General features: G+C 52.4%; 2 protein-coding genes and 1 long non-coding RNA gene across 6 annotated transcripts; all 3 read right to left on the bottom strand.

The window, feature by feature from the left end:
* Nucleotides 1–4,108: 4,108 nt before the first annotated feature.
* LOC113628568 (uncharacterized) lies at nucleotides 4,109–6,976 on the bottom strand. Its single transcript, XR_003436144.1, has 2 exons — nucleotides 4,461–6,976; nucleotides 4,109–4,341 (listed from the first exon to the last, which is right to left on the bottom strand). It is a non-coding gene; the product is annotated as an uncharacterized LOC113628568 (long non-coding RNA).
* Nucleotides 6,977–9,015: 2,039 nt separating this feature from the next.
* PYCR2 (pyrroline-5-carboxylate reductase 2) lies at nucleotides 9,016–13,153 on the bottom strand. 3 transcript variants are annotated; one of them, XM_027122340.1, is made up of 7 exons: nucleotides 12,930–13,151; nucleotides 12,559–12,629; nucleotides 11,379–11,558; nucleotides 11,063–11,284; nucleotides 10,753–10,845; nucleotides 10,404–10,567; nucleotides 9,016–9,754 (listed from the first exon to the last, which is right to left on the bottom strand). In XM_027122340.1, the coding sequence occupies exons 1-7, from the start codon at nucleotides 12,994–12,996 to the stop codon at nucleotides 9,589–9,591; spliced, it is 963 nt and encodes a 320-aa protein (XP_026978141.1). In that variant the 5' UTR covers nucleotides 12,997–13,151; the 3' UTR covers nucleotides 9,016–9,588. The 3 variants fall into 3 exon arrangements, with proteins under 3 accessions (XP_026978141.1, XP_026978142.1, XP_026978143.1); XM_027122341.1 differs by having other exon boundaries at nucleotides 9,017–9,754; nucleotides 10,404–10,555; nucleotides 12,930–13,153; XM_027122342.1 differs by having other exon boundaries at nucleotides 9,017–9,754; nucleotides 11,379–11,491; nucleotides 12,930–12,966.
* A 6,417-nt stretch (nucleotides 13,154–19,570) lies between these two features.
* LOC113628562 (left-right determination factor 2-like) lies at nucleotides 19,571–23,392 on the bottom strand. 2 transcript variants are annotated; one of them, XM_027122337.1, is made up of 5 exons: nucleotides 23,048–23,392; nucleotides 21,913–21,941; nucleotides 21,695–21,810; nucleotides 21,231–21,473; nucleotides 19,571–20,206 (listed from the first exon to the last, which is right to left on the bottom strand). In XM_027122337.1, exons 1-5 carry the CDS (start codon nucleotides 23,295–23,297, stop codon nucleotides 19,843–19,845), a joined length of 1,002 nt encoding a protein of 333 aa, XP_026978138.1. In that variant the 5' UTR covers nucleotides 23,298–23,392; the 3' UTR covers nucleotides 19,571–19,842. The 2 variants fall into 2 exon arrangements, with proteins under 2 accessions (XP_026978138.1, XP_026978137.1); XM_027122336.1 differs by having other exon boundaries at nucleotides 19,843–20,206; nucleotides 21,695–21,941; nucleotides 23,048–23,366.
* Nucleotides 23,393–26,134: the final 2,742 nt, after the last annotated feature.

A 26,134-nucleotide genomic window follows, 5' to 3' on the forward strand; every position in this document is an offset into this window, starting at 1 on the left:
TCCCTGGCTGCCCCTGCCTTCAGTGGGCCCTCCTCTACATGGTGCAGCCTCACCTGTCTTCCCGCCTATCTCCTCCAGCACATCCTTCACTCTTTTTTCTTTTTTAAAATTATTTATTTATTTATTTGGTTGCACTGGGTCTTAGTTGCAGCTCGTGGGCTCCTTAGTTGTGGCTCGCCAGCTCCTTAGTTGTGGCATGCAAACTCTTAGTTGTGGCATGGATGTGGGATCTAGTTCCCTGGCCACGGAGGGAACCCGGGCCCCCTGCACTGGGAGCATGGAGTCCTAACCACTGTACCACCAGGGAAGTCCCACATCCTTCACTCTTGCCAGATGAGAGACACTGGCCTCTGTCCACCTCCAGATCTGGGCACAGGCAGTGCCCATCACCTGGGTGTCATTCCTTAGCGCACCTTTGCTCTTAGCTACCTCTTTCTATCTGAAAAACTCCCCTTATCTTTCAAGAACCAGCTCCAACATCACTTCCTTCACCAGATCTTCCCAAACACCTCCTCTCGGCTCCCAAGGCTTTACTGTGTCCATCACAGCATTTATCACCTTGTAGTGTGGAGTTTGCAGTGATTTCTTTCATATCTGTTTTCTCCACTAGATCAGGAACCCCATCAGGGGAGGAAGAGATCAGGTCTGGTTACATTTGCTGCTCCAGTGCTCGCCACACAGGGGCGCTCCACATGTGCAGAGTGAATAAATGACTGACAAAGGCGGGCGAGTCAGACTGAGCCAGATGCTCCTTACACCTCCTCCCATTTAATCCCCACACAGCTGAGGAAGTACAAGGTTACAGGAGAGCCAGCTTCCCTCTCTGCCCTGAATGGCTCAGGATACTGACACCAAACCATGGAGAGTCCTGGTACCTGAATGATTTGCATTTCATGTGCCCATAATAAGCTCTAAGTGATACGTGTTGACTGGTGACCATGCAGCTATTCTTCTCTGGTCGTCATCTTTTTTTCTGGTCTATCTCCATGGATACCCGGGAACGTTGGCTGTGGCCACAATCAGCTCAATTCAACAACCATTTGTCAAGTGCTGGGCTGTGGCTCCCACACTGGCTGAGGCTTGGAATCTCTGATTCTGAGGTTTTAGTGGGAGATAAGGATCTGCCACATTTAGAGAAGAGAAAAGAGAGGGAGAAGGCATTTCCAGTGCAGGAAAGGGGATGAGCAAAAGCAGTGGAGGGCATATGGGTAAGGGTAAGTCTGGGCTCCAGATTTTGGAGAGTCAAGAGTAATAAAATTAGAAATGGAAATTAGAAAATGCTAGTTTCCTCTACATTTCCCTTAGTTAAAAAGGCAGGTGGGGCTTCCCTGGTGGCGCAGTGGTTGAGAGTCCGCCTGCCGATGCAGGGGACACGGGTTCGTGCCCCGGTCCGGGAAGATCCCACGTGCCGCGGAGTGGCTGGGCCTGTGAGCCATGGCCGCTGAGCCTGCACGTCCGGAGCCTGTGCTCCGCAATGGGAGAGGCCACAACAGTGAGAGGCCCGCGTACCGGAAAAAAAAAAAAAAAAAAAAAAGAGCAGGTGACCAACTGGTTTGAGAACCAGGTCTGGAGTCAGTGGTGCCAGGGAACAGGGGCCATCCATGCGCACACCCAGACATGAGCCTGACTCTGGCTCCGCCAGGCCCTGGCTCTTGGGCCTGTTCTCACGCTTAACTTCTCTGAGCTTCAGGTTCCTGAACAATTATAGTAAAGACAACAGCACCTCCAGTCATTAGCACTCACCTCCTGCCAGACACCAAGCCCAGCCCTTTATCTCATTTAATCCTCATCTCAACCCTTCAAGGTGGGGACTGTTATCATCCTTATGCAGCAGATAAGTGCCTGGAGGGTAAGTAACTTGCCCAGGGTCACAGGACCGCTAAATGATCTGACTCTCAAGGCCGCTTGTTTTTCTCCCCAGTTTTATTGAGATATAATTGGCATATAGCACTGTGGAAGTTTAAGGTGTACAGTGTAATGATTTGACTTACAGACATCATGAAATGATTACTACAGTAGGCTTAGTGAACATCCATCACCTCATATAAATATTAAATATATTAAAGAAATAGGAAAAAAATTCTTCCGTGTGACGATAACTCTTAGGTCTCTCTTAACTTTCATTTATAACGTACAGCAGTGTTACCTATATCACGTTGTACATTATATCCCTAGTACTTACTTATTTAAGGCTGCTTCTTGAGCAAGGCTGGTGTGTATTGACTGAGATGACCTATGAGAAGCCTGGACACAGGGGCCCTCGAGAAGCCTCCTCTCCCTCAGCCCAGGACGCCCAGGGGAGGGACCCCGGTGTGGGCAGTCAGGTGTCCCGCTTTTCCCACCAGGGATGATGATGCTGAGGGGAAGAGGGCAAAGGCTGCTCAGAGGAAGATGATTCAAGTGCTTCCCTCTGTAACCAACACTAAGCTGCTTTGTTATGTGAATACATGAAATCACCTGCTGCAGCTGGCACGCGGGGCACCGAGCTGGATCCGTGTTTCTGACCGAGTTTCTCCCCAGGGCACAGGCGTTCCGCGTTTTGCAACTGGAATCAGGCGGCCTGGGTGCTCAGCGCCTGGCGCCTGGCGCCCTCTAGTGGCGCGAGGGAGCCTTTCCTCTGCAGCTGGGCCGTGGGGGCCCCGGGCAGCCAGGACAAGCTTTCCTCAGGACCTACTGTGTAAAGGGTATTTTTAGGAGCCACCCACTGTCCCTGAGAACCCATCTGTGAAATGAGTGGGGGAAACCGGAAAGAGGACTTGGAATCCGAAAGCTGGGACCTAAGACCCCCGGTTGCTTTAGCTCTTCCTGTGTGAGATGGGGATGCTCATACCCTCCCCACCTGCTTCTCAAGATCTTGTGAGAATCCTACGGGATGTGATGGGTGACAGCAAATTACTGCGTTCATAAGAAAATTACCAACAGAGTGAGGTCCAGGATGCTAAGGACCAGTGAAGGGCTGGGGCAGAGGGCTGAGGAGAGGGGAGGCAGTTGAGGGATGGAGTGAGCAAGACGGTGGGGGGCACGGGGTTCAGCAGAGACAGGCCCATGTGTGCAGGGCAAGGGGAGACTTTGGGGGGAGATGTGGGCAATGGCGTTGGAAAAGGAGATGCGTAAATACTCATTTCTCATTCCTTTCTCTTCATTCAAAATGATGGTTATATTTGCTTCCATACTAAAACGAAAAAATTAAAATATCTACTTCTCTGAGTGGCTTTCCCGTGGCTTGGTACCCTCAAAAAAAGGTCCCTACCCCCGCTGAAGGCTGTAATGAGGCCAGTCCTGACCCCGCCTGTGTTCTAGGTCTCCTTCCCGGGCACCCGCCAGGGACCCCTGCACATTATCCCCCGTTTGCATCCCCCCTCAGCCTAGTTTTCCGGTCGTTCCTTGTGTTCCGGCAGGAGGGCCCCTCAGTTAGAGCAATGAGGAGGGCAGCCATGCCCGCATGAGGCAGGACATTCAGTGCTTCAGAAAAAGAGTCTTGGTTTCTAGCACCCAGGCTTTTCCCTTCATTGGCTTTGTTCCTAACATCTCCAAACCTCAGTATTCCCATCAGTAAAATGGGGAAATAATAACTACATCATAATTACTCAATTAAGATTCAATGAGATCATGTATATTGCATATATAATATTGTGCCTGGCACTTAGGAAGAAAATACATGTCAGTTTATTAAGGAAGTTTCTATGTTTTAGGTTATAAATGAGAAGCTGCTTGACAACGAATGTCAGCCAGGCTTCCCATCTCAGGAAAGAGGAAACCTTGTGGTGTGGGATTGCAGAAAGGGTTGGGGGTGGGGGTGGGGTGATGGGAGGGAGACAGGAGGGAGGGGAGGGGGGAGGGGTGGGAGACACACCACTGTGTCCGGGCAACACTGTCATCTGCCGAGGTGCCACCAGGCTGCACAGTGACTCAGCCTTCACTAAGGCTTAACCCAAGGCAAAGACCACCCTGGGAGAAGCACATGCAACTATTATTATTTTTCCATTTTAATGTAATAATAATAAATTGAAACCAAAGCAGACGAATGACTTGCACGAGGTCACCTGGCCAGTGAAGATTAGAACCCAGACCTTTGTTCTTTCTGTTACCAGAAATGCATTAACCAAGCTGGCAGAAGGAAAACAATCTTTACTGTGATGTAATTGAAAACATACTACAAATGAAATTCCAGTTCAATATTCAGGTCTTACAATTCAGGGTGACCAGTACCCAAGAGGTGCTGGGGTTTCTCAGCTTCTCCAGGTCACCACTATCGACGTATCTTGATTGACAGAAGTCTCTGATGTCTAACCAAATATATTGCTGCTCCAGCCCACCGAGTGCATTCCTGGTTGTTTTTATCTTCAAGGAAGAGAGAACACTTATCCATGTAACCCTTTCTAAAATTGAAAGCTGTTATGAAATTGATTTCCATCCCAATCCCATTTTACCTAAACATTCCTGAGGTGCTTCCCTCTTACCTAAGGAACCCCAGAGCTGTATGAAATTACAGATGGCTTTGAGGTGTCCACATGCTGAAAAAGCTCTCAGGCAGCCCTGAGGGAGGAACAGGGTGAACTATTAGAGATGCCCCCGAGACAGAGTGGCCAGGATAGAAATTCACTGAGTTCCCCACAACCCAGCCAATCTAGCACGAGCACAGCATCTCAGAAGTGCTCAGCAAACACTGGCTGATTGAATAAAAGAGTCAGAACTCAACAGTTGAGGGTCAGGCTGGGAGCTGCACAGGGCTTTCACCCCAGTAAACCGGAAGCTTCTCGAGGCACAGCAAGTAAGAGCCCAAACTGACATTTAAGCAGAAGAGTTGTCATTCATTCATTCATGACTGTATGCATTCATGACTGTATGCAGCTGTGTTTACTGGGTGTCAAGCATTAGGACCAGGAGGGATGGCCTACAACCCAGCCTGTTCCCCATACCTGGAAGCACCCAAGTTGGTGGTGGAAACAGACAGGAAAACAGATGATTACCACACGACGTGGTCAGGGTCACTGGGGAGGAGTCCCAGGTTCCACAGGAGCCCAGAGCTGGGCTCCTGCCCACAGTGACACAGAAGGTGGGCCCAGGTGGAAGGAAGAGGCTGGGCCCAGAGCACCCATTTGTCCACCTTTTCCAAGGAGGACACACTCATGCCCAGAGTGTTCCTGGATGCAGCGCAAGACCAGAGTAGGGCACTCGGGTCGCTCCAGCCCTGACTGACCGCCTTGGGGCAATGCGTCCTGCTAGAGCACTGCACAGCCAAGGCAGCCCGGCAGCCCCCTGAAGGTCTACAGAATGTATTTGGTGACTAGGTAACACCCTCGTATGATTCCTAAATCAGTACACTGCAAAAAGGTTTATAATGAGATGTTACTCCTGTCCCTGTTCCTGTCAGCCTCCTTCCCTCTGTCCCCCCACAAGTACCCCTTCTTGGTGTCTTGTGTATCCTTCTAGAGTTTCTTCATCCAATTTCGTATTTCCTCCTTTTCTTACATAAAGGTAGCAAGCTATCCACACTGGCTTGGACCTTGAAAAGAGGTGCATTTCATTTTCAAAACACTACTGATCTCAAGTAGACACGATATCCATTCTGCCTACGTTCTGGTTTATTGGTAAAAGCAAAGCACAGGTCAAGGCTTTAAGTATTTGACTAGATATGAAGAAAGGCCTGTCTATACCATCTCGAACGGTGAGGGAAGCAGCACAGTCAGCCTCTCTGGTGTCCCTCCCCAGAGCGTTGCTTAGTAATGGTCACGTGAGGACAAGGATGAAGAAGGGTGTGTTTGTGCCCCACGCGGCCTGCCGGTGGGGATCAGGGGAAACATTTTAAAATCTTTTAACTATGGAGATCATGCCTGCTTATTGCAAGCAACAATCTAAAGCAAAATAAACAGAGAAAGAAATCAACTGAGAAGTCAACCTCAATCCCACTTCCCCAAAGTAACTATTGCTAACTTTTGGGCCTGTGCCCCCATTTCACAGGAGAGTAAAACTGAGGCAATAGATGAGGGAGTGTTTGGGGGGTCCTGAGAGAAGTCAGTTATGAAACGAGGGCTGTGCCTGCTCTAGGCCCGGCTGCCCCCAGAGTCCAGGTGGAGAAGCAGAGAGTGGGGGAGGGCGGGCAGGGGGTTAGCTGGCGCCCTTCCTCACTCTTACCCATCTCCGTGCTTCCTTTTCCTCTGCCTTCCCGTGTTTTCCACTTCTCCTCCCTGTGTCCACATCTTTCCTCGGCCCTTGTGCAACTCAGAACAAGGACCAAGTCTTCCTGACTGCGGCACACCCCGGCCTCACAGGGTGCTTGGCGCAGAGGGAGTGCTGCGCACGTGTTTCTTGGGAAGGCTGCCCTAGCCTGTCACACCAGCTTTTACTCCTACAAGGCGTCAGGAGGCATTCACGGGCTTTCCTGGTGGCTCGGGCCCCAGCCTCTAGACCCTCTGTCCAGGGTGTCCTCTGCAGCTCCAGCCCCCGCACCCATCAGCCCTGTGAGGAGGCGGGCAGCTGAGAGGGGCCGGCCTGAGGCCCCGCAGAAAGGCGACCGGAACTGGTTTCCAAGGGGTGGCCCTCTTCACCTACGCCCTGGAGGCCTGGGGCCGCAGCCACCTTGGTGAAATCTAGTCCTGACCACACCTAGTCAAAGCTCAGAAGCAAAGGGCAGGGGGTCCTGAGCAGGTGGACTCACCTGAGCCAGGGGGACCCTACACACCAAAGCATGAGCCAGGGCCTAACAGTTAGTAGGTCCTCAGTAAATGTATGTTGGTGGATTTAGGCCTGGGAAGGAGGTGGCCTTGCAGGGGGGCGGAGGAGAGGAGATGAAGGGCAGTCTCCTGTCACCTAAGACAGCTTGCCAGCAGGCTAGGTGCAGAAAGACAGAATTTGGTATCAGACTTGGATTTGAGTCCTGGTACCACTTCCTAGCTAATTAAACCAGGGACTGAACTCGGGCCACAGCAGTGAAAGCCCAGAATCCTAACCACTATGCCACAAGGGAACTGCCTATTTCCTTTTTTTTAAGTTTTTTTTAAAAAATAAATTTATTTATTTATTTATTTTTGGCTGTGTTGGGTCTGTTTCTGTGCGAGGGCTTTCTCTAGTTGCGGCAAGCGGACGCCACTCTTCATCGCGGTGTGTGGCCTCACTATGGCGGCCTCTTGTTGCAGAGCACAGGCTCCAGACGCGCAGGCTCAGTAGTTGTGTCTCATGGGCCCAGTTACTCCGCGGCATGTGGGATCTTCCCAGACCAGGGTTCGAACCCATGTCCCCTGCATTGGCAGGCAGATTCTCAACCACTGCACCATCAGGGAAGCCCCTTTTTTTAAAGTTTTATGAAGTGTAACTTACATATCCTAAAATTCATGCACTTTAAGTTTACGATTCAATAACTATGTCCAGAGTTGTGCAGCCATTGCCATAATCTGATTTTAAATCACTTCATCACTCCAGAAGAAACCCTGTCCTTGTCCCATTCCCACCCCAGCCCTAGGCAACCAGTCTATCTCCGTAGAGTTGCATTTTCTGGACATTTCATGTAAATGAAATCATATAATTTGTGGCCTTCTGCAAGCAACTTCCTTAACATGATGTTTTTGGGGTTCGTATGTTGTACCATGTGTCACTACTTCCTTTTTATTACTGACATAATATCCATTGTGTGGGTATAACACATTTTATCCCTTCACCAGTTTTTCAGCATTTGGGTTGTTTTCACTTCTTGACTATTTTGAGTAATGCTGCCACAAAGAACCATGAGCAAGTTTTTGTGTGGACGTCTGTTCTTCTCTCTCTCGGGTAGGTATCTACAAGTAGAACTGCCTGGTCATACAGCAACTCTGTTTAACCTTTTGAAGAACTACCAGACTGTTTTCCAGAGTTGCTGCACCATTTTACACCCCTACCAGCAATACACAAGGGTTCTAACTTCTCCACATCCTTGCAACATTCGTTATTATCCTTTTTATTTTTAACTAAAAGTCACACAGTGGGCGTGAAGTGGTATCTCACTGGGTTTTGGTTTGCATTTCCCTCATAACTAATGATGTCGAGCATCTCATTTGCCATTTGTAAATCTTCTTTGGTGAAATGTCTATCATCTTTTTGGGTCACTTACTTAACCTCTTACTCTTAATTATACCCAGCTCCTAAGGCCATGAAGCTTTATGTAGAGGGTTTGCAAAGGGGCTGCCATATAATGAGGGCTTAAAGATGACAGCTTTTAGTATTGTCGTACTCGTTGTCACTTTGGCCCCCTAGGAATACGCTGGAGTTGGGGCCCAGCTGCCCTCCCTCCTCAGGGGAAGGTGAAGGATGAGCTCCACTGGCACAAGAGTCCACATGTTCTAGATGTTCTGCTGAGCAGCTCCACACGATCTCATTTCATACCCACCAGAACCTTTTGATGAAGCATGACCTCCATATTTCTAGGGATGAAACCTTGAGGTCCAAGATATTCAGTACCTTCTCCAAGGTCGCCTAGTTGAAAGCGGTGGGAACTAAGATGTGAACTCAGAGCTGATGTTGAAGCCAGTGCCACAGGCAGGAGCTGGTGGGGGCAAGCACCAGGGACACGGCCTGCAGGGGGAACCTCCGGGCTCAGTCCGGCTGTGTAGACGGCCCCACGACTGATGAACAACTCAACTGGAGTAAGCTGCTTATCCTCTTCAGGCCTCGGCATCCTCTATAAAGTCAGAAAAAGAATAGTTCCTCCCTCGGAGGGCACCTGTCTGGATCCGATGTAGCGCCCGGCCCACTACAAGCAGGCAGCTTCCTCCTTTGTGGCTGGGCTGCGGCCAGCCCCCCACCAAGGCCACTTGGCTCTTCCTTGCCCTGAGCTTTGGCCCATCCTAGAACACAATCTCCTGACCCTGACCCTGACCCTAGGGGCCAGGCTGGAGCAAGGTGTCATTACAGCTCTCAGGGCCTGGTCCCTTATTTCCTCTCATCCCTACTTCTTGCCTTTAGGCAGTACTCTCCCGAAGCTGGAGCACCTGGAGAGGGCCTCGAGTTCTCTAGAATGATGACTTAAGATAAAGCATAAGAAAAGCAGGGTAATAAAAAATAAAGCTTTATTAAAGCAGCTAAGCTTAGCAGCACTGAATAACACACTTTCAATGGTATACCTCGGAAGCAAGAGTTAAATAGAACAGTCTAATAGGTGCATTTCTGATTAACTGTGATCATTCTAAGTCACTCTCTTCTTTTCCATTTACCGATTCAAAGAGAAAAGCTCTTGTCATGTTTTGTACCTCTTACCTCCTTGACTTGGCAACAAACTGACCCTGCATTGGGCTCCAGCCGGAGGACCCCAGTTGAAGGGGTCATCAGCTGAAGGTCTCCAGACCTCCCTATGGAGCTGGGGCTCTGACTGGAGTCCCAGCCTCTCTCTCCTGTAACCGTGTGAGGTGTGCAGGGCCGCATCTGGTTTCCAGCATCCACCACCCCTTCAGAGCACCTTCTAACCAGAGACAGGAGGGGAAACTAGTGCTGCTTGGTCTGAACAGACTTGAGGAGGTTTTATCACAAGGACCTGAAGACTGACTGAGCCTACCCCTGCACTGCACAGCATCCCTCATCCGAGGGCTCCGGTCACAGAGGGAAGAGCAGATCGAGGCTGCCTTAGTCTCTTTTGCCTCCTGGGACTGGGCTTCTCGTGAGGAGCTTCCCTGAGCTGGAGGGGGTCAGTGAGGTCACTGTGCGGGAGTCCAGCTTCACTCTGTCCAGGAGGGTCTTCTTGAGGGCAGCTGGGGAGATCTTTTCTTGGTCGGCCATGGACTGCAGCTCTCTGCAGACAAAGCCCCAAGAGGTTGAAGGAGGAGCCAGAGCTGCATGAGGCTTCCCCATTCACTTAACCCCCAACCCTTGTTGACTTGGTACCAGCCAAACTTAGAACCCCAAACCAAAAACTCCCCTAAGCTTCCTAGAAGTGCTATTTAACTAAGTAGGGGTTACTACATAGATGTAGAGCTTTAAGTGTTATCTGTGATCAGATGGGGAGAGAGAGTGTGGAAAAATCACAGGACTGGAGGTCAAAGACTTGAGGTCGAATCCTGCCTCCATCACTTACTAGCTGTTTGACCTTGGGAGAGCTGTATCTCTAAGCCTCGACTTCCTCATCTGTAAATCAAGCTAACGCCAGCTATCAGAACTGTGTGAGAATTAAATGAAGGCCTACAAACCCTTACCTAACAAAGTCTAATAAATCGTGGTTATTAACAGAGCACATAAAAATAAATAAATTAAAAAAAAAAATTTAAATTAAAAAAATAATAATAAATTAAAAAATAATAATAAATTAAAAACAAAACAAAACAGAGCACAGACTCCAGCATTGGTAATGGGACCAAAGAGGGCAGATTCTGCAAGACGGTGTGCAGCCCATACTGGGGCTGGCTGGGAGTAGAGGGCCTGGGCAGAGGAGGAGAGAGACCCACCGTGTTTGGATGCAGGAGGCCTCAACTGCGTTGATGAGCAGGGAGCGGAAGCCCCCGCTCTCTAGGACGTGCAGGGCGTGGATGGTGGCCCCCCCAGGGGAGCAGACATTGTCCTTGAGCTGGCCCGGGTGCTGCTCTGAGTCCAGCAGCATCTTGGCAGCCCCCTAGGGCAGGAGGGAAGCATTAGAGCAGAAAACTGCTGGTGCCCCTTGAGATGAGCTTCTCCACACCCACTGCTCCTCCCCAATCCTTATCCCAGCTTCCCAACCAAGCCGTGCCCCGGCCCAGTGACCCCTAAGAACCCCATCCCCACACTGTGGTCCAGAACACGCAGGTGGAAGATACTGACCAGCAAGGCCTGGGCCCCCAGTCGGACAGCCAGGCGCCTCGGCAGGCCCATCTTCACCCCACCGTCGGCCAACGCGTCCAGGGCCATGAACGCCTGTGGAGACACTCACTGAGCCCTGGGGCAGCAGGCACTCAGGGGCACCCCCTAGGGTCTACTTTTCCTGATGACTGGAACTAGCTCCAAGGGTTGACCTCCTCCACCAGCCTGCCTTGCCCAAGAGGTGGGTGACACCCCCAGCCCAGGCCTGCCTGCCAGCCCATCTTGCGTCCCTGGGTCCCCGGAAGGCTGCGTAAGTATATGAGGGCCTCACATAGGCAGGCCCGCTGCCGCTGAGCCCTGTGACGGCGTCAATCAGGTCCTCCTCCACCTCAGTGCAGAAGCCCACGCTGCTCATGAGCTGCTCCAGGAGCTGCCCATCCTCCACCAAGGCATGGGTGCCCGTGGCGTACACTGTCGCGCCCTCTCGCACCAACACGGGCGTGTTGGTCATGCAGCGGATCACCTTGGGGGCCGGTTGGAATGCCATCAGCTTCTGGGGTTAAGGCAGAGGGCCGAGTGAGTGGCCAGTCCCACTAGCACCCACCCCTCCTCCCCTCACACAGGACTGCCAGGGCTGAGATGGGCACCTTCTCGACAGAGCTGATGGTGACACCTGCCGCGCAGGAGACCACAATGTGCCTGGCCTGAACGTCGGCCCTGATCTCGTCCAGGATGAAGGGGATGATGTGTGGCTTCACGGCTAGGAACAGGACGTCACTGTGCCTCACTGTCTCCTTATTACTCCGGGTCAGGTTCACACCCATCTTCTGCGGGAGGAGACCACTGGGCTCACAGTGTGCAGCCTCCCTAGGCCCAGGAACTCCCAAGGAGCAGCCGAACCCCGCAACAAGCCTGGAATTCCCTGCCCCAGCCCCTCAGGGTCTGCCCCTACCGCCACCGGCACAAAGTTTTCCAATGTTGCTACCGGGCAAGTGAGCATAGGTGCTGGATGCGGACAAGCTTCCCCATGGCAACCAGGAAAAACCCCATCCCCACTTCTCTGGCACCCAAGGCACCCCTCTGCCAGGTAATAAGTCTCCATGGCTGGAAAGTGGCAAAGGGAAAGGTGAAATGCTAGTAGTGCCCAATGGTCGGAAGTGAGGCTGTATTCCAACTCCAGACACTTGTTCATCAGAGTGCAGTCTCTGTGTGGTCCAGGGGTAGGCTGGAGGATACCCATCTCTCTAAGACTCCATACGGAGAAACAGGGCCCTCCAGTGCTGGTAACGTCAGCCATCCCAGGCACAGACACTGCCTGTCGCCCGCCTCATTAGACATCCTCTCCCACACTGCTCAAGTTTGGGGTGAAGACTTGAGATATTCTTTTTTTAAACAGAGGAACAACTAACCTGCCAGGTTCTTTCCCAACACGCTCTTTTATGCCTCAGAATAATTCAGCTAAGTGGCTATTGTGGTCTCCATTTTATAAATGAGGAAACTGAGTCTCAGAGTAGCCGAGGACCGTAAGGCCACTTAGCCAGTGGATGAAGAAAAGTGAGTATTTTATTGGATACCTACTATGCGCCAGGTGCTTTCCATACATAAAACCTCAACTAACCTTCTAACCACCCCAGTATCTGGATTAGAACCCAAGTCTGTCTGCCTGGGTGCTCCCACCACCCTGAGCTGCCCCATGGAAGGTGGAGGATTATGCTCCTGGTGGGTAGGTCAGCGCCGACCATGGACCAGCACAGGGGCTCAGCTCATCAGGCCATCCTTCTTCTGGGCCTTCACCCTCTTCCCAAGTTACCCCCCTGCCCCACCTACCCTGAGCGCGGACACTGTGGGCAGGTCCATGTCCGGGGAGCTGGCTATTATCTTGTGAGCCGACAGGATGCCTGGAGAAGACAGGGCTTTTCAACTGGGGATCATGGCCCACCCGGTTCCCATGCTTTCCCTGGGAAAGCAGAGTCAAAACCCACGACGTTCTGACCGTTGTGGAGACGGCTGCTAGTGTCCTTCTCCCCGCTCAATCCCTTATGCGGGCATGACTCTCTCGCTGCTTAAGAGGAGTTTCCTCTCCCCCAGCAGACACAAATTCCCCTTTCTTCATTCATTCACGTTCGTGGGGTGGAGGGCGGTTCACAGGGTAGGCTAGGAACCGTCCGCACATCCGCCTCCCGCCTCCAGGCGCTTACCTGCGGCCGTGAAGCCCCGCGCCAGGGCACAGGCCAGCTGGCCAGCGCCGATGAAGCCCACGCTCATGGTTCCAGGCTCTGCGTCTGCCGGGCCGCCGCAGAAGTCGGCTCAAAGGTGCCCTAAAAGAAGAGTGGAGAACGGAGGGCCCAGCGGGCGCAGAGCCCCGGAGCCGAATCCCGGAAGCGGCCCGCAGCTTCCGGGCCGGATCCCGCCACCCCTCCTCATTCACACTCACCGACTGCGCCGCAGAAGCCCAAGTGTCCCCGCCCCTCCAGGGCGACCAATCCTTGGCCGGGACGAGGCCGTGTGCCCGCCTCCTGAGCACGGGATTGGCGGGTGGAATCTCGGACGCGGCGCGTGAAGCCGGGATTTCCGCCTCGTGTGGGCCCCAGCCCTGGGGGCCGGAGAGCCCAGCTATTGGAAGCCGCGTGGGGCTCAGCGCTGAGGCCGGTCAGAGGTCTGGCTAATGTTATCCTTGGTGCTGGCCATGAGCCGCACCTCGAGGGCAAGAGGAGCTCTCCAGGTTGCTGATTTGAGGGGGCGAATGTGACGCTCTTGGCGGGGCTTCAGACAGGAGCTTGGGGACCTGTGGGCTCCGAGCCAGGCGCCTCGGTGCGCCCGCGTTGGAGCTGGGAGGCCCCCGGCTGCCGCCCGCTCCCTCCCGGCCCGCGCGGGGAGGCAGCGGGGGAGCCGCGGTTACTCACTTGAACTTGCGTGGTTCACGCGATTGGTCTTATTAACTAGATTGCGAATAGGGTCAGTTCCTCTGTTTAGGAAATGATGGGCTCCTTAGAGCCTGACTAAAGTAACCCCGACCACCGCCACTTGCTTTAAAACGCTCCACAAATGTGATGTTTACGTTTTCATCAGTAGTAAATATAAGTACTACGGGGGACAGGTGACAGAGGAAGGAGATGGCATCTCAAGAGGGAGGCGTCTCAGAACAGCAGGAGAGACAGTTGGTTCACCACCGCCTCTCTCAGTTTTTCTACAGGCCTTTCCGTATAATCCACACCCCAACCCCAGGCTTTCTGCAATGTTCCTCCAGTTGATCACGTCCAGGAGGACAAGTCCCTGGTTCTTGAGTTTCTGGACCCTTAAAAGTGAGGACCAGGGACTTACCTGGTGTTGCAGTGGTTAAGAATCCACCTGACAATGCAGGGGACACCGGTTGGATCCCTGGTCCTGGAAGATCCCACATGCCCACATGCCGCGGAGTAACTAAGCTGGTGTGCCACAACTATTGAAGCCGCGCGCCTAGAGCCCGCGGGCCATGACTGCTGAGCCCGCGTGTCACAACTACTGAAGCCACAGCAATGAGAAGCTCGTGCACTGCAATGAAGAGTAGTACCCCCCTTCCTTTGGCAGCAAAGAAAACCCAATGCAGCCAAAAATTAATTAATTTTTGAAAAGTGAGGACCAAATATTTACTGTGAAGCAAAATTACATTTCTATAACTTTCTCTGATTAGGAAAGTAATACATGTATATTGAGAAAAAATTTAGAAAATACAAAAAAAGGAAAAGTCAAAATCACCCATAGCCATACTTCCTAAGGATCATTTTCTGCAGACATTTTTTGTGTGTTTCCTTACACATTATTTTGTATGCATACATACCTTTTCCATCGTTGGAAATAAATGATATACATGTAGTTTTGAAATTTCTATACTAGATATACAATATTTTCCAATGTCACTGAAAAGTTATTTAAAACAAGATTTTAGTGACTACTTAGCCTTCCATTAAATGGATGCACTGTACTAATTTAGCCATGCTCTCAAAGATCAGCATTAGGTTTATTAATTCATTCAATATATATTTATTGAGCCAGTTTCTGGGGATCCAGCCACGAACAAAACAGACAAAAGTCCTTATCTTCATAAAACCTATATCAATTTTTAAAATTATTGTTCATACTACTGTGAGAAAGTCTTTGCCTAACTCTTTGACTATTTCCTTAGCTTGGATCCCTGAAAGTGAGATCTCGTGGTTCTGTGTGTAGAAGCCTTAAATGCTTCCCGTAGTGGCCATGTTGCAGCCCCGCCTAGTTGTCACCAGCGTGGGCTCTGACACCAGAAACCCTACAGCTCACACTAGCTGAAGGAAGAGGGGGACTTATGACACAGCCCTTAGGAAAGGTGCCGAGGAGCTCACTAACCAGAAGGAACACCTACATCACGAGGACCTTGGGGACTGGAACCAGAACTTCCTAACGGTGCCTGTGCTTCTGAGGGATGCTCGGGTTCCCCATGGTCCACTGGGAGGCTGCAGGGCCCCCTGGCCGTCTGGTTCTGGCCTGCAGTACAAAAGGTTGTGCGCCGAGTGTGTGTGTGCGTGTGAATGTGTGTGTGTTGGAGTGGGGTGAGGTGTAGGAGACACCAGTATCTCACACCTGTCAGTCCCCTTACACAAATCCATCCCTTACCTGATTGCCTTGGTAACTCCTGCCTCAGCTTCCAGGAGTGGAGGTGAAATATGAGGAGGACTGGAGAGCCTGGGAAAGGAGGCCGAGTTGGTGGCCCCCAGTGCTGGCTTGATTCCCAGCCAGGGCAGGCCACGTAAGACAGGAAGCAGCCAGAGCACTTGGTCCTCCTGACTAAGCTTGAACATGTGAACTCCTGACCAGAAACTGGCTTTTTTTTTTTTTTTTTTTTTGCGGTACGCGGGCCTCTCACTGTTGTGGCCTCTCCCGTTGCAGAGCACAGGCTCCGGACGCGCAGACTCAGCAGCCATGGCTCACGGGCCCAGCCGCTCCGCAGCATGTGGGATCCTCCCGGACCGGGGCATGAACCCATGTCCCCTGCATGGGCAGGCGGACCCCCAACCACTGCGCCACCAGGGAAGCCCAAAACTGGCTATTTTTAGTGGTACTTTGTGATCTTTTTTTTTCCCAAAGTTTAAAGTTTATGCGTACAAAGTTTTAAATATACATTTTAATTGTAGGCAGTCCCATTTCATTTTCTTGTAATGACCTTGCTGATTCTAAAGGCTCATTTCGTCTGCACAGCGGCCCCTGCTGTGGCTCCCATGGCCATTACATTTGATGCCTGTGAAGTTCCTTTGGGTACAAGTGTTGGATGGATGAGATGAGATGAGATGAGAAAAGACCCGTCCTCCCCACCCGGCCACTTAGGACATACCCTCAGGAAGCCTGGTGCTGCCATTCTGCCATGGACATATACTCTCCTTCTCTGCCACCTGCCTTCTTGGGTGCCTACTCTATCACTTTACTCCATCTGAACAGACAGAGAAGTCCAGAGAGAAAACGGGGAGTTCACTAAGCTTCCAGGACTGCCCACCTCACTCCTCTCCTCTGATCCTCGCATCCACCAGTCAGATGGGTTGGGCTGTTCCTGCCCTTCCTCCCTTCTCACCCCCAACCCCACCGTCCTGCCCCCTCTTCACCTCCAGCTGTCCCAACAAAGTGGACAGTGCTTCATTTCTGCTTTCACTTGTCCAGGGTCTTCACTCTCAAGGCTTCAGGACATCCTTCCTGGTCTGTCTCTGGATAGCAGGCTCATCTTCCTAAGAATGGAGATGATTCAGGGAATGAGGGCGAATCCTGAGCTACTCCCAGCCAGTCAAATGGCAGGTCCCCTTGACTCCTTCCCGATATAGGAATCTCCAGGGAGTCACACTTTGCATGCATATTTGCCTTGTTGTTGTTGTTCTTATACCAATAATCCATGTTTACTGTAGAACAATTAGAAATTAGATCAAATGGAAAAATGAACACTGCCTTTAATCCCACCACCTAAAGAGAATCAATGTGACTCTTTTGGAATATGACTGTACACCTCTTTTTCATATGCGGTAAGGCACACCTTAACCTTGATTTTTTTTTTCTTTTCTTTTTTTTTTTTTTTGGCTATGCCATGCGGCTTGCGGGATCAGGCTATTTCCCCGACCAGGGATCAAACCTGGAGCCCTTGGCAGTGAGAGCGCTGAGTCCTAACCACTGGACTGCCAGGGAATTCCCTTAACCTTGATTTTTTAAAACAGGTACATACTCCTGTTGTATGTAAACAGGTCAGGTTGTGTATGAACAGGAGATTCAAAAACCGAAACTATTTTGTTTTAGGATGGTGGGATTATGGGTAGTTTTCAATTCATTCAAAATTAGCTGTAATGTTGTTACTTTATTCAGTGGAAAAAAATTGTAATTACAGCTCACTTCTAATGGGATTTGGTTCACTGTCTGTATTAGTTTTCTGCTGCTGCCGTAAGAATTCACCACAAAGTTAGCAGCTTAAAACAAAACGGATTAGTTATCTCACATTCTGTGGGTCAGAAATCTGAGTGGGCCCAACTGGCTTCTGTGCGCCGAATCAAGGTGTCAACTGATCTGGGTTTTTATCTGGAGGTTCTGGGGGGAAATCGGCGTCCAGACTCATTCAGGTTGTTGGAAGAATTCGGTTCCATGTGGCTGTAGGACTGAGGTCCCTTTTCCTTGCTGGCTGTCAGCTGGGAGTCATTCTCATCTTCTAGAAGTTACGTTCCCTGGCTCATGGTCCTTTTCATCTTCAAACCAGCATGGCAGATTGAGTCCTTCTCAAGCTTTGAATCTCTTTGACCTCCCCTTCTGCCTCATCTCTCCTGCCTCCAGCTGGAGAGAGTTCTCTGCTTTCATGTGATTAGATCGGGTGCACCTGCATAATCCAAACCAATCTCCCTATTATTTTTTTTTAATTATTATTTTTTCTTGTGCTACGTGGGCCTCTCACTGCTGTGGCCTCTCCCGTTGCGGAGCACAGGCTCCGGACGCGCAGGCTCAGCGGCCATGGCTCACGGGCCCAGCCGCTCTGCGGCATGTGGGATCTTCCCAGACTGGGGCACGAACCCGTGTCCCCTGCATCGGCAGGCGGACTCTCAACCACTGCGCCACCAGGGAAGCCCCAATCTCCCTATTTTAAGGTCTGTAAACTTAATTACATTTGCGAAGTCCCTTTGCCATGTAACAGAACATACAGTTTCTAAGGATTGAGGGGCATGGACGTATTTGGGGAGAACATTTTGTCTACCACATTGTCTCCCTGTGCTGATGAGCACATCCTTACTTTTTGAAATGAAGCCGATTTCCTAGGTATTTTTAGCTCACATGGGATGATGTGAGCAGGCCCATCCTTGCCACTGATTGCATGTGACTGGTTGGGAGTCCACAGACGTTTTAGAGCCACAGATACGTCACTGAGAAGCTGGTAGAAATTTTTAGATGATTTTGATAACCTTCTTGTAGAGAAAGTGACTGTATGCCCTGGTACTCACAACATACCAAGTGGCAGTTCTTCATTTTGACGTCTTATAGAGGTAAGATAGCCATTTACAAGTCAGAGACAAATCTTCTCTCCCCATCTCCAACAATATTCTTGCCAAGTCCTCAAGTCCTGGCTGTCCACAGACTAGCTCCTTTTCCCCTTTGTTATTCAGTTGCTATTAATTAGCTTTGTACACCAAAATAGAAAATCCATGAACTTCAATAAGTCAGGCATGAGGAAACCCCGTTGAGCGGGAAAGGTAAATGTAGGGGAGTTGCCAGATGTGGCAGCTTCCAAATGACATGTTAACTAATGCCTGTGTCATCAGCAGAGCATGGGGCATGCTGATCTCTACCCCATAGATTTGCATTGCCTCAGCCTTGATTTCTTAATCTGAAAAATGGGAATAAGAATACCTACCTCAAGGAGTAGTTGCAAGAATTAAGTCGTATAAGGTATATGAGGTTGCCTAGCATAGGTCCCAGGTTCAGAGTGAATGCTCAGTAAACATTCGCTTGCCTTCCCTGTCCCCAGAACCACTAATACAATAATTGTTTACAATACTATTTTTGGAATGAGAGTTGGAGGGATATAAATATTACAAATAAAAGCAGAATCTAAACCATTATTACAGTCTTCAGCGCCACCTAGGGGTTGGGGGACCTTGGTCACGCCCATTCTTCAGATCCTTATGTCGCTCTCATTCCCCATTATTGCTCCCTCTCTCCTACGTCAAGGACACTACAAATTAAATACAGAGACACAGAGTGAAACATCACTTTTATTTCAGCAGATTATCTACATTCGATTGTTTTCTTTTTGCTAAGTTAAAAGAAACAAACACGTAAATACATGTGGGTTCTGGTGATAAGTTCTCTAAAATAGTGGGGGAAATAACCTACATATGCACAGGCAATGCTCTGTCTCTGGAGGAGCAGAGGAGTGGGTGAGTTTAGAGCTGTCTGATCCCCAGGGCAATGAAGTCCTAGAGCTGAATCCCAAATCCTCCTTTTTAAAAGGAAATGGTGGCCCAAAGGCGTCTGCATTTGTTTGAGGTCACAGTTTATGGCCCTATTAGATCCAGAAACCAGGTGTCCTGATACCCTGTCCACTGTCCCTAGCCTAAAGCCCTTCATCCTCCCTTCTAGCACCCTCTCAGGGGACTGGGGACCCAAGTATATGTACAAAAGCCCAGAGCGGATCAACATTTTGGTGAATGGGGCTTCTTTTTAGACCTCCTCCCTACCTAGGGGAAACAGAGGGATTTTTTGTTTTGTTTTAATTCATCGTATAATAGAGTAAATCAGTCTGTTTTCCCACTTCTCATTGTGGGGTCTGTTGTCCCATACTCGGTTGAGAATCTGCTAGAGAACAGAAGCTCCTAGCTGACAATCTGTCCCTGCTCAGCTATATCCTTTAACAAGTAGACTGGGATTTCCCTCTACAGCTCTGCAATCGGGTTGCATTAATTACTCATGTAAGTGCTTAGGGTGGGTGACGGACAGGAGAGCAAGAAATGGAAGAACACACGAGACAGGTAAAATAGGGGCACTCAGCTGGGGCAGGGGTAACTTGCTAAGTAGAAAATTAAGACCTATGTTAAGACCTGCTTTGTGCACGTGTCTAGTCAGAGCCTCCATGGCTGCACCCCACACCTACGGCTCCAGCTTCCTTGGTACAGGCGCCCCATCCGAGGCACAGCTGCACTTCTGCACCCTCATGTTGGGCAAGCTGACCACCTGGGGCCTGGGCTTGCCTCCCTCCGGGATGCTGACAATCATGGGCAGCGAGGTCGTCTCTGAGGCGATGCACTGTCTCGGCCCCAGAAATGGCCACTTGAAGGTCAGGGGCTCTGGGGGCTGCTGGCAGGTGCCCACACACTCATAGGCCAGGAAGCCTGGGGGCTCCAGGACCCAGTTCTCAGCCCACTTCATCCCCTGCAGGTCAATGTACACCTCCCGGCGGCAGCAGCGGGTGCCCTCGGTCGCTGGTGCCTTAGGATCACAGTTTCCCTGAGCTCTGTGGGGGGCAAGGAGAGGCAGAGTCAGAGGTCAGCTGGGAGGGCAGAGGTCAGCTGGGAGGGCAGAGGTCAGCTGGGAGGGCAGAGGTCAGGGAGCCCAGGGCGGGGCTTCGTGGGGCATCTGGAGGGAGATTTATGGTCCATCTCTTGTTATGTTCAAAATGCTGGCTATTTGTGATAAGTGGTGAATGAATAAACACATCCAAAACATAAATTATAAATCAGTTACTGTTCACTAAAGGTTTCCTATTATGCTAGGCACTGAACTAAGTGCTTTACATATATTATCTCAGATGATACTTGCATTTCATCGTCAGATGAACCTTGAAGAGGTTCCAGTATCATTCCCATTACACATGAGGACATAGAGACCCAAAGGTGTTAACTGACATGCCAGAGTTCCTGCAGCAGTAGAAGGCAAAGCTACATGGACCCAGGCTGTACGATTCCAAAGCCCTGTTATTAATCACCCTACTACACAGCTCCATCCACTCCAAATAGCTAACTTGTCCCAAGAAGAAAGAATTCACCAATGCCAGAGGAAAGCTGTTTAAACCTAGTAACCGCTAATGCTAATATTTTTCAAAGAATTAATCAGGGAAGAGGGTGGAGTGAAGACAGATGATTACAATAATGTATACATATCAATGACAACATAAAGCTTGTTGAAAATACCTGAAGTTTTTTGGTTTTTGGTTTTCAGTTTTTGGTTTTGTTTGTTTTCTTTTTGCCAGTTGGTTGGCTTATGGGATCTTAGCTCCCCGACCAGGGACTAAACCTGCACCCCCCTCACCCCCCGCCCACAGTGAAAGCGAGGAGTTCTAACCACTGGGCTTCCAGGGAATTCCCTGAAGATATTTTCAATAAAATATTTGAATAATAAAAATTCCTACCATTAGAAACTCTTAACATGTAGTGGGGAATCAGTTGCATCCTGGGGCTATCTGCATCTGCCCCCCGGCTTGTCCCCGCCACAGTGGGCCTGGACCACCCAGTCTACTAGAGTCCTGGCCCTGCACCTACCCGTAATCCCTGAGGTCCAGGGTGTGCAGCTCCAGCTGGGGCTCCCGCTGCCCGGCGCCCGACGGCCCCTGCGAGGAGAAGCGGACCAGCGTGTGGGCGCTGGAGGCCAGCGGGCCCAGGTGCTCCCGCTGCACCGACACCTGCAGCAGCAGCGACTGCCGGGGCCGGCGCAGCTGCTGCCAGAAGTTCACGGCATCCGTCACGTCCAAGGCCTTCCAGCCGCTCTCGTGGATGGACACCAGCCTGCGACACCACACGGAGACACGGGCCCGCGCTGAGGGGTGGGGACTGGGACGTCTGGGGTGGCCCCGGGGGGGGGCCCTCTCCCACCCTTCTCCTCCCCCTCCGCTCCCCCCCAGGGGCCCCCCGCGCCGCCCCTCCTCCCCCAGGGCACCCTTCCTCCCGCGCCGGGCCCAGTCCCCCTCCTCATCCCCCGCCCCACACCCCAGCTGCCACCTCCCCACCTGGAGTCGATGAGGGAGGTGCGGTTGGAACCGTCGTCGCGGACGTGCAGCCACTGGACGGTGACTCGGGCGCGGTCGCTGCGCGGGAAGAGCCGCTCATGGCTGCGGAGCGCGGCCTTGGGAACCGGCTCCTGGAAGAGGCGCAGCACGGCCTGCACCAGCTCGCTGTGGGGCGGCAGCCGCTGCTCCATGTCGAACACCAGCAGGTGCGAGGAGACCTCGGACACCAGGAACCTGCCGGCCACCTCTGGGGACACGAGCGGGGTCAGCGGGGCCCCTCCGGGCACCAGGGGAGCTCTGAGGGTGGCAGGGCCACTGAGGCGGTGGCCAGGCAGGGAGAGACCAGCCCCTGTTCTGTCTCCCTGTGCCAAGCTCAGTTACCTGAAAATCCCCCTATGTGTCTGGGCCTTGTTTGTAACAATCTCCGCCCAGCAGGAAGGCTGGCAGGGCTGACAGGGCTACCTCAGCTGAGATGCTGCAAGATCAGAATCCTCCCCTGGGGGCACCTGGCCTTGGGTCTAGCTCTGGGCACTGAGGAGGTGAGTCCAGGCCCAGGGAGGTAAGAGGCTGAATAGGACTCAGGATGGCTGCATCCCTGACAGCTGAATAGCTCGGCGTTACGCTACAGTGTTGTCCCGACACCTTTTCATCCACAATAACGCACTTTAATATTCACAGCGCTGGGAGATGGGTCAGCTACAGTCACACCAGTGCTCCGGAGGAACAAACAGAGAAGCAAAAAGATGATTGTAAAACCATTTGCTCGGGCTTCCCTGGTGGCGCAGTGGTTGAGAGTCCGCCTGCCGATGCGGGGGACACGGGTTCGTGCCCCGGTCTGGGAGGATCCCATATGCCGCGGAGCGGCTGGGCCCGTGAGCCATGGCCGCTGAGCCTGCGTCCGGAGCCTGTGCTCCGCAACGGGAGAGGCCACAACAGTGAGAGGCCCGCATACCGCAAAAACAAACAAACAAACAAACGAACAAGAAAAACCATTTGCTCAAGGTCAGGCTACTGGTGGCAATGTGAAAACGGTACCCCGGAAGCCCTGACTCTACGCCTCTCCCTGAGACTGTGCCAGGGTTTTCGCCACACCCACACGCTCCCATTGGCTCTGCTTTCTCTTCTCCATCCTCATCTTCTCTGATGCCTTAGCTTTGGCCCAGCTCCTCCTGGCCCCGAGCGGGGGGGGGCCTCAGTGCAGACAGGGACCAGGGGCCCGGGCCCAGCCTTCCTCACAGTCCATGGTCCCTCCTCATCACCCTGTGGACCCTGCGCCCCCAGACCGCCTCCCCAGAGCAGCCCCCCACCCCCACCCCGCGAGGACCAGGCTGCAGCAGGGAGGGAGGGCCTCACCTCGGAAGTTCTGGCTGAACCTCTTCCCCCGGGAGCGGGCCCCGTGGCTGCGCTGCAGCAGAGCCACGTACTGGGCCCTCACGTGGGCAGGGATGATCAGCCTCTCCACATCGGCCCCGTCCAGGACGGGAGCCTCGCTGAGGCGCAGCTGCCGCAGCAGGCTGCCCAGGACCCTCTCCTCGGTCAGGGCCGCCCCGGGGCCGGCCAGGGGCAGCGCCCAGAGCGCCCAGCAGAGCCAGAGGGGCCGCATGGTGCTGCTCGGGAGACGCAGGGGCAGAGCGGACGTGTCCCCGGACGAGGCTCCGGGAGGGTCCCAGCTGGGTGTGCTGAGGGCCAGGCTGGGCCAGCTTTATAGCCAGGCCTGGGCTGGGCCTGGGTGGTGGGAGGGAGGGAGCCCGGGAGGGAGGGAGGTCACACCCCTCGGACCTCCTGGGAGTTCAGCGGCCAGACAGGTCCCTGAGCCCCGAGGAGGGGGCTGTCTAGAAAGGGCACAAAGGGCTGTCTGGATGCCACACGGGCCTGGGGCCTCTGACCGCTGCTGTCCGGCAGCTCAATAATAATTTTAGTGCCTATTGAATTTGCCTGACCCCACCTCAGTCCTAGTCTATGAAAAAGTGAGCCTATTCTGTGGAAACGAGTGTCCCATTAGCCGGCTGCTTAAATCTCTTTCCTGCAGGCCCGTCTGGGTCTAGGTTTGCTCACTGAGAGGAAGGAGGGAAAGTGTTCTGCACTCCTGCCTGTTCTGGTCCAGGCCCCATTCAGGGCACTTTCACAGAAGCCCCTTGAGTCGCCTCCCTCCATTCTCCAGTCCCTGCAAGCCCCCTCCCGCTCATCTCCACAGTCCCTCAGGTGACCCTGTCCTCCCTGTGACAGAAGGAAGCTAGACGCTATCAGGACAGGGAAGCTGGCAGCTCGGCTCTCTGCCAGTCCCAGGAGAAGCGATTTCTGCACATGTCTTTGCAACCACAGGACTGCAGTGAGGGAGCCCTCAGGTGCAGCATCCTCCTGGAGAGCCAGCCCTCTGCACGGTGAGCCGGCCGCGGGCTCACAGCAGCAGCGCAGTCTGAGCCCAGTCTGCCCGGATTCAGAACAACGGAGCTGCCCAGAGTCACGTGGGTGGGAGCCCCCAGTGCCTCCTCAAACACACATCTGCGGCTGGCTGGGCTCAGGCAGGGGGCCTGCTGCTCGCTGGCTATTTGGCCTGCTAACAAGTCCCCTAAATTCTCAGCGTCTCAGTTTCTCCTCTGAAGGAGGGGGCAATGACAGGTCTACTTCACGGGCCAGTGTGAAGATTGAGTGGATTACACGCATAAGACGCTGGGTGCAGCGCCTGGTGTAGTGAGCACCCTAGAGGGTTTGCTCTGGTTTCATCTGCCTGCTCTTGCAGTCTTGGGGGCACCTTTCTAAAAATGACGATGACAAGAAGAGCAGTCATTTCCTGAGTGTCGCTCTGTGCCAGGCAGTGTTCTGGGTCCTGGACGTGTATTCATAACAGCCCTAGGAGGCAGGTGTCAGCATCTGCAGATCTTCCAGATGAGAAGTCAGAACACTGCACGGCGAAGGAACCTGCCTGCGCTCGCTCAGCAAGTCCCCGACGCCCCTCCTGGCACAGGGGATTTGAGTATGCACAGGAGGAAGCCTTTCCCGAAAGGAGACAGCCTCCCCTCCCCCTGTCCTGTCACGTGGGAGGTGAGCAATGACGGTGGAAGAGGACGGTGGTTGGGGGCCGAGGGGCCCAGTGCGCAGGGAGCACCCCTGAGCCCTTTCCCAGCAGGGGGCACTCTGGCCTCCTCTGTGGGTATGCTGTGTCACTGACAGGTCTCTCATGCCAACCCCCTGCCTCTGTTCTCCTCACATGTCCCAGGCAGAGGAAGAGAGGACCTTCTGGTGCTCGAGGGCGGAATTCCCCATGGATGAGAGCACAAATTGCACCATACGCCTATGTGCATACATATATATAGATAGATAGATAGACATATGCATATACCTGCACGTGTGCATTTGCTTGGGTTTTAGTAGTAAGGTGGGGGGGGGCTTTGAATTCGAGGAAGGGGAGAAATAATAACGCTGATAATAATCATAATGGCTAATATTGTTTATGGGCTGCACACTGTTCTGAGTGCTTTATATACATTAACTCTTTATCCTCACAATTTGCCATGATTGTTCCCATTTTATAGATGAAGAAACTGAGGCATAAAACTGGGTACCTGACTTGCCCAAGGTCATACAGCTAGTAAGTGGCAGAGCGCGGGTTATTTGAAGGGAAGGAAACAAGGATTCTGTCAAACATGCTCACAGGACAAGGTAAGAGGAAATACAGAGATCCTGATAGTTGAACGGGGTGGGAAGGGTAATGGATGGGGGAGGGCTGGGAGCCTCTCAGGGGGCAACACAATCATGACCTTTACTGCTTCTCTGCTCCCCTTTCCTTCTCTTGCACCTCTGTTTCCTCAGCATTTGTGTAATTCACAAGGCAGAATTCAAATCCCATCTTGGAGTTCATATATCACGTTGTTCTGACACCCCCTGAAATATAAGGCGCCACCTCTGGGTCCGGCCTGAGGGGGCCCTCCTGCTCTCCCTGTGAAAAGTGTAGCCTTCTTCAAAAGGAGAGCTGTTGCCTTTCTTTGCAAGTGATTAGCAAGGAAAGGACTTACTTGATGCAAACATTTGGGCCTTAAGTCAGGCCAAAAGGTGCAGAAGTGTCACATTTACAGGAGACCCAGGACTTGTGGCCCTCAGTCCCTGGAAGTTGTTCCATAAATATGCAGTAGTCCACCACCCTTGCTGCTGGGTGAGAGGAAGAGATGTGGCTTATCACTGGCCAGGGTGGTGCCAAGGATATAACACCCAGGCTGCCCTTGCAAGCCGAGGCCCCCTCTCCAGGCCCCCAACATCTAGACCCCCCGGAGCTCCCCGGGGCTGGAAGCTCATGATGAGGCCTTGCGGGGCCCCTGTGCTGCAGCTCCCTGAGAGCCAGTGCGCCGAGGAGATGCCTCAGGGCTGAGGACCTCTGGGAGTCCCCCTGGTCAGAAGCCGCTTCTGCACCTGGGGTAACTGACCAGTTAAACTGAAACTTAGTTT

This window comes from Aethalodelphis obliquidens, unplaced genomic scaffold (assembly GCF_003676395.1).
Source record: "Aethalodelphis obliquidens isolate GAN/ISIS:26980383/991018 unplaced genomic scaffold, ASM367639v1 scaffold24, whole genome shotgun sequence".
In the NCBI taxonomy this organism is placed as follows: Eukaryota; Metazoa; Chordata; class Mammalia; order Artiodactyla; family Delphinidae; genus Aethalodelphis; species Aethalodelphis obliquidens.